This window comes from Oncorhynchus masou, unplaced genomic scaffold, assembly GCF_036934945.1.
Source record: "Oncorhynchus masou masou isolate Uvic2021 unplaced genomic scaffold, UVic_Omas_1.1 unplaced_scaffold_897, whole genome shotgun sequence".
Taxonomy (NCBI): Eukaryota; Metazoa; Chordata; class Actinopteri; order Salmoniformes; family Salmonidae; genus Oncorhynchus; species Oncorhynchus masou.
This window is the reverse complement of record NW_027015440.1, coordinates 202,042-215,246: the sequence shown is the minus strand read 5'-3', so window position 1 is coordinate 215,246 and position 13,205 is coordinate 202,042. Positions and strand designations below refer to the sequence as shown.

Genomic DNA, 13,205 nt, shown 5'->3' with positions numbered 1-13,205 from the left:
GTTCTGTTACGACACCATCCAGCTTCCTGTCTGTTCTGTTACAACACCATCCAGCCTCCTGTATGTTCTGTTACGACACCATCCAGCCTCCAGTCTGTCACGACACAACACCATCCAGCCTCCAGTCTGTCACGACACCATCCAGCTTCCTGTCTGTTACGACACCGTCCAGCTTCCTGTCTGTTACGACACCGTCCAGCCTCCTGTCTGTCACGACACCATCCAGCCTCCTGTCTGTCACGACACCATCCAGCCTCCTGTCTGTCACGACACCATCCAGCCTCCTGTCTGTCACGACACCATCCAGCCTCCTGTCTGTCACGACACCATCCAGCCTCCTGTCTGTCACGACACCATCCAGCTTCCTGTCTGTCACGACACCATCCAGCTTCCTGTCTGTCACGGCACCATCCAGCCTCCAGTCTGTCACGACACCATCCAGCCTCCAGTCTGTCACGACACCATCCAGCCTCCAGTCTGTCACGACACCATCCAGCCTCCAGTCTGTCACGACACCACCCAGCCTCCTGTCTGTTCTCTGTCACGACGCCACCCAGCCTCCAGTCTGTCACGACACCACCCAGCCTCCAGTCTGTCACGACACCATCCAGCCTCCTGTATGTTCTCTGTCACGACACCACCCAGCCTCCTGTCTGTCACGACACCATCCAGCCTCCAGTCTGTCACGACACCATCCAGCTTCCAGTCTGTCACGACACCATCCAGCTTCCAGTCTGTCACGACACCATCCAGCTCCCTGTCTGTCACGACACCATCCAGCTCCCTGTCTGTCACGACACCATCCAGCCTCCAGTCTGTCACGACACCATCCAGCCTCCAGTCTGTCACGACACCATCCAGCCTCCAGTCTGTCACGACACCATCCAGCTTCCTGTCTGTCACGACACCATCCAGCTTCCTGTCTGTCACGACACCATCCAGCTTCCTGTCTGTCACGACACCATCCAGCCTCCTGTCTGTCACAACACCATCCAGCCTCCAGTCTGTCACGACACCATCCAGCCTCCTGTCTGTTCTCTGTCACGACACCACCCAGTCTCCAGTCTGTCACGACACCACCCAGTCTCCTGTCTGTCACGACACCACCCAGCCTCCAGTCTATCACGACACCATCCAGCCTCCAGTCTGTTACGACACCATCCAGCCTCCAGTCTGTCACGACACCATCCAGCTTCCTGTCTGTTCTCTGTCACGACACCACCCAGCCTCCAGTCTGTTCTCTGTCACGACACCACCCAGCCTCCTGCCTGTCACGACACCATCCAGCCTCCAGTCTGTCACGACACCATCCAGCTTCCAGTCTGTCACGACACCATCCAGCTTCCTGTCTGTCACGACACCATCCAGCTTCCTGTCTGTCACGACACCATCCAGCTTCCTGTCTGTCACGACACCATCCAGCTTCCTGTCTGTCACGACACCATCCAGCTTCCTGTCTGTCACGACACCATCCAGCTTCCTGTCTGTCACGACACCATCCAGCTCCCTGTCTGTCACGACACCATCCAGCTCCCTGTCTGTCACGACACCATCCAGCTCCCTGTCTGTCACGACACCATCCAGCTCCCTGTCTGTCACGACACCATCCAGCCTCCAGTCTGTCACGACACCATCCAGCCTCCAGTCTGTCACGACACCATCCAGCCTCCAGTCTGTCACGACACCATCCAGCCTCCAGTCTGTCACGACACCATCCAGCCTCCAGTCTGTCACGACACCATCCAGCTTCCTGTCTGTCACGACACCATCCAGCTTCCTGTCTGTCACGACACCATCCAGCTTCCAGTCTGTCACGACACCATCCAGCTTCCTGTCTGTTACGGCACCATCCAGCTCCCTGTCTGTCACGACACCATCCAGCTCCCTGTCTGTCACGACACCATCCAGCTCCCTGTCTGTCACGACACCATCCAGCTCCCTGTCTGTCACGACACCATCCAGCTCCCTGTCTGTCACGACACCATCCAGCCTCCAGTCTGTCACGACACCATCCAGCTTCCTGTCTGTCACGACACCATCCAGCCTCCTGTCTGTCACGACACCATCCAGCCTCCTGTCTGTCACGACACCATCCAGCCTCCTGTCTGTTCTCTGTCACGACACCACCCAGCCTCCTGTCTGTTCTCTGTCACGACACCACCCAGTCTCCAGTCTGTCACGACACCATCCAGCTTCCTGTCTGTCACGACACCACCCAGCCTCCAGTCTGTCACGACACCATCCAGCCTCCAGTCTGTCACGACACCACCCAGCCTCCTGTCTGTTTCCTCTATTCTTTCCTCCAGATAGCTGCTGAAGTAATTTAAAGGGGATTTCGTGTTCATTAACCATCCATAGCTTTATAGATACTGTAGCCCAGGGCTGGTCTACCCTGGTAAACAGCTACACACAGGTTAGGGTAAACAGCAATCATGATATTATTACTCGGCTGAGTGGTCTTGTACCTGACAGGCCCTTGTTATTCAAAGAAAACCCAAAGACCTTGTCATCTCCAGCACTGTAGCTGTCATCCCACCCATTAATACATCAAACATGGCAACATCAGGGTTATTGATTTAAACGCCAGATAGCAACTTGTTAGTGAGGAAGGCAAAAGGAAGCCTGGTGATTGAGGAGCAGAGAGAATCAATGTGGTGTTATGTGACGGGCTGGCTGGCCGACTGGCTGGCAGGCTTGCCGACTGGCTGGCTGGCCGACTGGCTGGCTGGCTGGCCGACCGCCTGGCTGGCAGGCTGGCCGACTGGCTGGCTGGCTGGCTGGCCGGCTGGCTGGCTGGCCGACTGGCTGGCTGAATGGCTGGATGGCTGAATGCCGGCACGCTTCATCTGGCAGTCCGACGGACGAATCGGGGTTAGGCGCATGCCAAGATAACACTACCTGCCCCATGCATACTGCCAACTGTAAAGTGTGGAGGAGGAGCAATAATGAATACAGAAATGCTTTGTCAAGATCGGTATGGGAAGAACTTGACTGGTCTGCATGGAGCCCTGACCTCAACCCCCAATCGAACAACTTTAGGATGAATTGGAATGCCGACTGCGGGCCAGGCCTAATCAGTGCCCGACCTCACCAATGCTCTTGTGACTTAATGAAAGAAAGTCCCCCACAGCAATGTTCCAACATCTAGTGGAAACTCTTCCCAGAAGAGTGGAGGCTGTTATAGCAGCAATGTTCCAACATCTAGTGGAAAGCCTTCCCAGAAGAGTAAGAGACTGTTAGAGCAGCAATGTTCCAACATCTAGTGGAAAGCCTTCCCAGAAGAGTGGAGGCTGTTATAGCAGCAATGTTCCAACATCTAGTGGAAAGCCTTCCCAGAAGAGTAGAGACTGTTATAGCAGCAATGTTCCAACATCTAGTGGAAACTCTTCCCAGAAGAGTAGAGACTGTTATAGCAGCAATGTTCCAACATCTAGTGGAAAGCCTTCCCAGAAGAGTAGAGACTGTTATAGCAGCAATGTTCCAACATCTAGTGGAAAGCCTTCCCAGAAGAGTGGAGGCTGTTATAGCAGCAATGTTCCAACATCTAGTGGAAAGCCTTCCCAGAAGAGTAGAGACTGTTATAGCAGCAATGTTCCAACATCTAGTGGAAACTCTTCCCAGAAGAGTAGAGACTGTTATAGCAGCAATGTTCCAACATCTAGTGGAAACTCTTCCCAGAAGAGTGGAGGCTGTTATAGCAGCAATGTTCCAACATCTAGTGGAAACTCTTCCCAGAAGAGTAGAGACTGTTATAGCAGCAAAAGGGGGGACCAACTCCATGTTCATGCCCATGATTTTGTAATGAGTTGTTTGACGAGCTGGCATCCACATAGTGTCGATCGTGTCGTCTGTATAGTGTGAATGTATTTCTATTCTGTCTAAACTCTCAGCACCAGAACTTTGAGGAGCAGATGCAGGGAATGAAGACTCAACTGATCCAGCTCAGCACTCTGCTACGACTACTGGACCTGTCCTTCTGGAACCACCTGGGTGAGGGGAACACACACACACTCTGCTACGACTACTGGACCTGTCCTTCTGGAACCACCTGGGTGAGGGGCACACACACACACACACTCTGCTACGACTACTGGACCTGTCCTTCTGGAACCACCTGGGTGAGGGGAACACACACACACACACTCTGCTACGACTACTGGACCTGTCCTTCTGGAACCACCTGGGTGAGGGGAACACACACACACACACACACTCTGCTACGACTACTGGACCTGTCCTTCTGGAACCACCTGGGTGAGGGGAACACACACACACACACACACACACACACACACACACACACACACACACACTGCTACGACTACTGGACCTGTCCTTCTGGAACCACCTGGGTGAGGGGAACACACACACTCTGCTACGACTACTGGACCTGTCCTTCTGGAACCACCGGGGTGAGGGGAACACACACACACACACACACACACACACTCTGCTACGACTACTGGACCTGTCCTTCTGGAACCACCTGGGTGAGGGACACACACACACACACACACACACACACACACACACACACTGCTACGACTACTGGACCTGTCCTTCTGGAACTACCTGGGTGAGGGACACACACACACTCTGCTAAGACTACTGGACCTGTCCTTCTGGAACTACCTGGGTGAGGGGAACACACACACACACACACACACACACACACACACACACACACACACACACACACACACACACTCTGCTACAACTACTGGACCTGTCCTTCTGGAACTACCTGGGTGAGGGACACACACACACACACACACACACACACACTGCTACGACTGCTGGACCTGTCCTTCTGGAACTCCCTGGGTGAGGGGAACAGACACACACACACACACACACACTCTGCTATGACTACTGGACCTGTCCTTCTGGAACTACCTGGGTGAGGGACACACACACACACACTCTGCTACGACCAATGGACCTGTCCTTCTGGAACTACCTGGGTGAGGGACACACACACACACACACACACACACACACACTGCTACGACTACTGGACCTGTCCTTCTGGAACTACCTGGGTGAAGGGAACACACACACACACACACACACACACACACACTGCTACGACTACTGGACCTGTCCTTCTGGAACTACCTGGGTGAGGGACACACACACACACACACACACACACACACTGCTACGACTACTGGACCTGTCCTTCTGGAACTACCTGGGTGAGGGACACACACACACACACACACACACACTGCTATGACTACTGGACCTGTCCTTCTGGAACTTCCTGGGTGAGGGGAACACACACACACACTCTGCTATGACTACTGGACCTGTCCTTCTGGAACTACCTGGGTGAGGGACACACACACACACACACACACACACACACACACACACACACACACACACACACACACACACACACACACACACTGCTACGGCTACTGGACCTGTCCTTCTGGAACTACCTGGGTGAGGGGAACACACACACACACACACACTGCTACAACTACTGGACCTGTCCTTCTGGAACTACCTGGGTGAGGGACACACACACACACACACACTGCTACGACTACTGGACCTGTCCTTCTGGAACTACCTGGGTGAGGGACACACACACACACACACACACTGCTACGACTACTGGACCTGTCCTTCTGGAACTACCTGGGTGAGGGACACACACACACACACACACACTGCTATGACTACTGGACCTGTCCTTCTGGAACTTCCTGGGTGAGGGGAACACACACACACACACACACACTGCTACGACTACTGGACCTGTCCTTCTGGAACTACCTGAGTGAGGGACACACACACACACTGCTACAACTACTGGACCTGTCCTTCTGGAACTCCCTGGGTGAGGGGAACACACACACAAACAGGGCATGCTTTAAAAAATAAAATCCTTACAGAAAATTACATTTTAGCGTCAATTTTTGGAGTCTGGGTAGTCCAGTCCCTCCCTAATGAACAACACCCATTACTGCCATTTAGAATCCACGGAATAGAACGTTCACCGTGACAACGGAACACACATTCATCCTCGTCATAAGTGTACTAGATAATCACCTTGATGGAGCCAGTGAAACATTGCCCTTGTGTTTTCTCTCTCTCTCTCTCACAAGTGCCGACGCCACATTTTGTCTTCGAAAGAAAAACCAGAGTTTATCCGAGTTTGACTAAGACTTCCTAATGAGATAAATATGGTGTGTTCTGTTTGGAAAAGTCTCCTATTTGCTAGAGGTCACAGGGGTTAGCCGCGTCCCTAAACAGTCCCTGATAAGTTGTTTTGAATTAGGCTGTTTAAATGCGGCGAGCGCTACCGTGCAGTCTGATCGGGACGATGTTGATTTATCACCGCGTACTTTATAGTCATTAATTTTCTAGATTAATTTGGGTTCGCTCAGCCACCCTACAAAAACTGGTCTGCTGTTCGTTACCGCGCCGGATAACAACAACTGCTCCTTCGGAATTTAGAGAGCTTCCAAGAACAATAAACCAAGGAAATTCAATAATATGTAAATGAAATGTGCTATTTATCGCTTTAATTTGAGCTGGAAAGGTTAGATTGAGGGCAGGAAGAGAACGACAGTGATGGACGGGATTGTCTTTTGCGGGGGAGGGGGGGGGTGCCGGGGGGGGGAGAAGAGATAGCGAGGGGACGTAAGAGGCTTAAGGTCTATGATTGGTTGACTTTAATTTACGAGGCTCCACTTCCTCACTATTGATATTCCTTCAGCTCCTTGATCAGAGATACTCACAACTCTGACACATGCCGAGTGGATTTAACCCCTCAGGGATGGCTGGATCTCTGCCCAATGGCTTTTCAGCTCATGATGTCTGAAGGCAATACCTAAGATGTTGTCGGGTTCCCTTCATTCTAACCTTATGTTAGAGGCTACCTGTACTTCTGCTAACCTTGTGTGTGTGTGTCCATCTTACAGTGGCCCAGGACTCTGGTCACCTGTACTTCTGCTAACCTCGTGTGTGTGTGTGTGTGTGTCCATCTTACAGTGGCCCAGGACTCTGGTCACCTGTACTTCTGCTAACCTCGTGTGTGTGTGTGTGTCTCCATCTTACAGTGACCCAGGACTCTGGTCACCTGTACTTCTGCTAACCTCGTGTGTGTGTCCATCTTACAGTGGCCCAGGACTCTGGTCACCTGTACTTCTGCTAACCTCTGTGTGTGTGTGTGTGTGTGTGTCCATCTTACAGTGGCCCAGGACTCTGGTCACCTGTACTTCTGCTAACCTCGTGTGTGTGTGTGTGTGTGTGTGTCTCCATCTTACAGTGGCCCAGGACTCTGGTCACCTGTACTTCTGCTAACCTCGTGTGTGTGTGTGTGTCCATCTTACAGTGGCCCAGGACTCTGGTCACCTGTACTTCTGCTAACCTCGTGTGTGTGTGTGTGTGTGTGTGTGTGTCTCCATCTTACAGTGGCCCAGGACTCTGGTCACCTGTACTTCTGCTAACCTCGTGTGTGTGTGTGTGTGTGTGTGTGTGTGTGTGTGTGTGTGTGTGTGTGTGTGTGTGTGTGTGTGTGTGTGTGTGTGTGTGTGTGTGTGTGTCTCCATCTTACAGTGGCCCAGGACTCTGGTCACCTGTACTTCTGCTAACCTCTGTGTGTGTGTCCATCTTACAGTGGCCCAGGACTCTGGTCACCTGTACTTCTGCTAACCTCGTGTGTGTGTGTGTGTGTCCATCTTACAGTGGCCCAGGACTCTGGTCACCTGTACTTCTGCTAACCTCGTGTGTGTGTGTGTGTGTGTCCATCTTAGTGGCCCAGGACTCTGGTCACCTGTACTTCTGCTTCCGCTGGCTCCTGATTCGCTTCAAGAGAGAACTGAGTTTCCCTGATGTCCTGCGTCTTTGGGAGGTGAGTCCCAGACATTCAAGGCGTTTACCGTTAATCAATCGTCTGTTCTCTAATGATCGATCAGCCCACACAGTCAATCCAGCCAATCAATCAAAGAGGCCAATCAGTCATTACAGTGAGCACTTAATCAATCAGTGGCCTCTCTCTGTCCCCTGACTCTCTGGTCCTGCTGCTCCTCAGTCTCTCCTCCTCTTCTCCTGCTCTCCTCCTCCTCCTAACTCCCCGTAGAGGAATCGGTAACCTGATTAAAGGGCCCATAGTTTAGTTTTCATTTCATCATCTCTCCATTCGTCCAGAGGCATTGCGAGAAAACACAAGCCAATTAGCATTAATTTAATTATGTTTCACAGAATCACAACAATTAGTTTTATTCATCAGACATAATGATGCAGATACTGTGTCTCTCACACACACACCGACTCTGATTGTCTCTGGGTTGACTTCAGGTAATGTGGACCGGGCTGCCATGCCAGAACTTCCACCTGCTGGTGTGCTGTGCCATCCTGGACTCAGAGAAACACCAGATTATGGAGAAACAATATGGCTTCAATGAGATCCTCAAGGTGTGTGTTCTGACGTTTTTGTCTATGTGTGTGTTCACTTGTCTCTGTCTCTGTGTGAGTGCAAGGTTGGTTGGGTCAACATTATACTAAATATGACCTAACCTACCTCCTAAAATAAAAAGGGTCCTTTTAACTCCTATCAGAGGAGAGTGGGGGGGGGGGAGAGGAGAGTGGGGGGGAGAGAAGAGGAGAGTGGGGGGGGAGAGTGGGGGGGGGAAGAGGAGAGTGGGGGGAGAGAAGAGGAGAGTGGGGGGGGGGGGAAAGAGGGGGGGGAGAGGAGAGGAGAGTGGGGGGGGGGAAGAGGAGAGTGGTGAGGAGAGTGGGGGGGGGGAAGAGGAGAGTGGTGAGGAGAAGAGGAGAGTGGGGAGGAGAAGAGGAGAGTGGGGGGAGAAGAGGAGAGTGGGGGGGAGAAGAGGAGAGTGGGGGGGAGAAGAGGAGAGTGGGGACAGCACTACAGACACATTGATGTCTGGTCCCCTCTGTCTTTTAGTGGTGTTCAACCACTCACTATTAAAAGTCTCCATCTAAATGTACTGATGACGGTCAATGAAAACCATAGAACTAGTTTTTCCCCCGTTTTCTCAATAGTGGAATGGGATTGTTTTAGTGCTCAGTGTAACGGATGTGAAACGGATAGCTTAGTTAGCGGTGTTCGTGCTAAATAGCGTTTCAATCGGTGACGTCACTTGCTCTGAGACCTTGAAGTAGTAGTTCCCCTTGCTCTGCAAGGGCCGCGGCTTTTGTGAAGCGATGGGTAACGATGCTTCGAGGGATGACTGTTGTTGATGTGTGCAGAGGGTCCCTGGTTCGCGCCCGTGTCGGGGCGAGGGACGGTCTAAAGTTATACTGTCACATTGATGCTGTTGACCCGGATCACTGGTTGCTGCGGAAAAGGAGGTCAAAAGGGGGTGAGTGTAACGGATGTGAAACGGCTAGCTTAGTTAGCGGTGTGTGCAGAGGGTCCCTGGTTTGCGCCGGGTATGGGTGAGGGGACGGTCTAAAGTTATACTGTTACACATGTTTAGTGTCTTTGTATATTGAAAATGACTAATGGTAGGTCTGGTAATCTCTCTAGAAATACAGGCTGATGTAATCAGGAGTTATCTTGGCTGTGGCATATACATGTAAGGATGCTTGGAACCGTTTTAAATCATTCAGCATTTTACCTTGACGTTACTTCCTGATGTGATCACAGCTGTTCTTTCTGCAGTTGGTAGACAGCTAGTAGATGGTAACCATGGAGACCTTGCAGGCTCTATCTATACAGTAGCTACAACACCAGGTGGGAGACAGTTAGTAGACAGCTAGTAGATGGTAACCATGGAGACCTTGCAGGCTCTATCTATACAGTAGCTACAACACCAGGTGGGAGACAGTTAGTAGACAGCTAGTAGATGGTAACCATGGAGACCTTGCAGGCTCTATCTATACAGTAGCTACAACACCAGGTGGGAGACAGTTAGTAGACAGCTAGTAGATGGTAACCATGGAGACCTTGCAGGCTCTATCTATACAGTAGCTACAACACCAGGTGGGGGAGGGAGGTGGCAGTAGATAGGGGGAGAAAGAGAGTGGGGAGAGCGAGGGGGGGTTTAGGGAGGGAGAGAGGGAGAGAAAGTTGGAAGAGTGAGAGGGAACGAGAGTGGTGAGAGAGAGAGAGAATGGGCTGTGTTTTATGATGTCTGAAGGAAGCAGTTAATTATCACCTAGCAGGAGCATGTGGTCTTCTAACTAACAGGCTCTCACTGCCTAGTCACATTACAACACACGTGTGTTATATCCACACAGAACACTGGTTTCCAGTGTTGGAGTGTTTATCCGTGTCATCACTTTAGCACAGGGACGGGCAACTTCGGGTGGGGTGGGGGCCACCAAAAACCTCATCACGAGGGGACGCAGTGGCTCGCAGTCTGCGTACCCACATCCATGTTCACACATGCAGTCAGAGCTGGCTCTAGCCTTTTGGAGGCCCTAAGCAACATTTTGTTGGGGGGCCCTGCCACCTTGCGGGCAAAACTTGTTTTAGCTGCCTCCCCTCTTGAAAGCCGGAGAGAGAAATTTTGACACATTTTGCAAAATGTGAAAAATGTTTGCAGTGTATAAGAATTTGTTCTTAAAATAAGAATGTGTTCTTAACTGACTTGCCTAGTTAAATAAAGGTAAAATAAACACTCATTTCCACTTATTACAGGACACTGATAATAACTTGTCCACTGGAGCTGTTGACTTCTGTTTCAACTTTCTCCTTCTGGTTCCTGAGAGAGTGATGGCACAAGACTTGCAAAGTCAAAATTAACACCCAAAACACAACAGCATTAACAACGTGTTAAGATCTGCATGACAACGTGTCAATTCCAACTCTCTCTTCGCCTGACTTTGTCTTCAGGACACTGTTCTGCTGGATTCCACCAAAATGAAAGCCCTAAAAAGCCTCCTCATGCTTTCGCCTGTCTTCACCGTCAGACCACAGGTTCCGAGAGCGGTTCCCAAGCCATGGCATCCTCACTCTGCTCTCCATCTCCTCCTTTGTCACCTGATAGGCAGGTTCCCAAGCCATGGCATCCTCACTCTGCTCTCCATCTCCTCCTTTGTCACCTGATAGGCAGGTTCCCAAGCCATGGCATCCTCACTCTGCTCTCCATCTCCTCCTTTGTCACCTGATAGGCAGGTTCCCAAGCCATGGCATCCTCACTCTGCTCTCCATCTCCTCCTTTGTCACCTGATAGGCAGGTTCCCAAGCCATGGCATCCTCACTCTGCTCTCCATCTCCTCCTTTGTCACCTGATAGACAGGTCACCCGATAGGCAGGTCACCCGATAGGCAGGTCACCCGATAGGCAGGTCACCCGATAGGCAGGTCACCTGATAGGCAGGTCACCCGATAGGCAGGTCACCCGATAGGCAGGTCACCCGATAGGCAGGTCACCCGATAGGCAGGTCACCCGATAGGCAGGTCACCCGATAGGCAGGTCACCCGATAGGCAGGTCACCCGATAGGCAGGTCACCCGATAGGCAGGTCACCCGATAGGCAGGTCACCCGATAGGCAGGTCACCCGATAGGCAGGTCACCCGATAGGCAGGTCACCCGATAGGCAGGTCACCCGATAGGCAGGTCACCCGATAGGCAGGTCACCCGATAGGCAGGTCACCCGATAGGCAGGTCACCCGATAGGCAGGTCACCCGATAGGCAGGTGCGTAGCCCTAATCAATGCTCCATCCTCTTGAGGTAACTCGGCACTGGATAGACTTTCACATCAATGCCTCCAACATGTTGTTTAAAGTACCATCTCACAACCTAACAACCTCACAACCTCACAGGTTTCTGGAAAGTTGACAATAGTGTCCAAAATGCCAACACGATCTCTGCTACTCTCACCATGATCTGGGTCTGTGTAATAGTCTCTATATTGGGCACAGTCAGCTGTCCTCCCTCTCCTACGAGCCATCTCCTGTAACAACATACACATCACCTTCCCTCTCACTTAACAGTCTACAGTTAGCTGTCCTCCTTCACCTACGAGCCATCTCCTGTAACAACATACACATCACCTTCCCTCTCACTTAACAGTCTACAGTTAGCTGTCCTCCTTCACCTACGAGCCATCTCCTGTAACAACATACACATCACCTTCCCTCTCACTTAACAGTCTACAGTTAGCTGTCCTCCTTCACCTACGAGCCATCTCCTGTAACAACATACACATCACCTTCCCTCTCACTTAACAGTCTACAGTTAGCTGTCCTCCTTCTCCTACGAGCCATCTCCTGTAACAACATACACAGTCTCTGTGGATGATCCCATTCTATCACCTCCATCACCTTCCCTCCCACTTAAGTCTGATGTCAACATTCTCTGTCTCAATCACAGGCCCCATGTGTACCTCACTTCCTGCTACAGATACATTTACACAGATATCATTCCATCTAACCCGTAACACACTAGTCACTACTCCTAATGCACTTCTACAGTTATAAACATACTGAAACATTCCTAAATCACTTAGTCAGTATACCTCAGTCTCTCCTCCTCCTGAGTGTGTGTGTGTGTGTGTGCGTGCGTGCGTGCGTGTTAGTCAATATACATCAGTCTCTCCTCCTCCTGAGTGTGTGTGTGTGTGTGTGTGTGTGTGTGCGTGTGTGTGTGTGTGTTAGTCAATATACATCAGTCCCTCCTCCTCCTGTGTGTGTGTGTTAGTCAATATACATCAGTCCCTCCTCCGGAACAATGATCAGTCTTATGTTCCACGACACCTAAAAACCTGTTGACTTGATCAGGGAAGAGAGAAAGAAGTCTGTTTAATAATTCACACCACCCTTGATGCTACTCGGACTGGGGTACAGAACCGTCCATCCGGTACGTTCTATGGCCTTGTGATGCTGGTCTCCATGCCATCTCCTTCACGTTCATCCTTGGGTGTTATCGCAAGACACAGACTATGAACCTTGTGTGCAACTAATTATACCGTATCGTCCAGCAATCTGAATGTATGATGCGATTTAACATTAATATTCTGATGACATGGTAAAACAGAAGAGAACAGAAATGGTTGACCCGAGCTTATCATCCAGTGAGTTCTCCAATAACCTCCCTCTTGGAGGACACTTAAAGATAAGGTTTCTAGAGCCTTCCTGGGGCCTAATACGTTTTAAAGATAAGGGTTCTAGAGCCTTCCTGGGGCCTAATACATTTTAAAGATAAGGGTTCTAGAGCCTTCCTGGGCCTAATACATTTTAAAGATAAGGGTTCTAGAGCCTTCCTGGGGCCTAA

At 51.0% G+C, this 13,205-nt stretch overlaps 1 protein-coding gene across 2 annotated transcripts in view; it reads left to right on the top strand.

Annotated features, from left to right (window-relative positions):
- LOC135538043 (TBC1 domain family member 15-like) overlaps nt 1-13,205 on the top strand; it is a 94,004-nt gene that overhangs the window by 69,829 nt on the left and 10,970 nt on the right. The window contains exons 13-15 of one of the 2 annotated variants that reach the window (XM_064964039.1): nt 3,891-3,990; nt 7,776-7,873; nt 8,320-8,436. In XM_064964039.1, coding sequence (XP_064820111.1) covers nt 3,891-3,990; nt 7,776-7,873; nt 8,320-8,436 — 315 coding nt within the window. The other variant, XM_064964040.1, reaches the window with a different exon arrangement.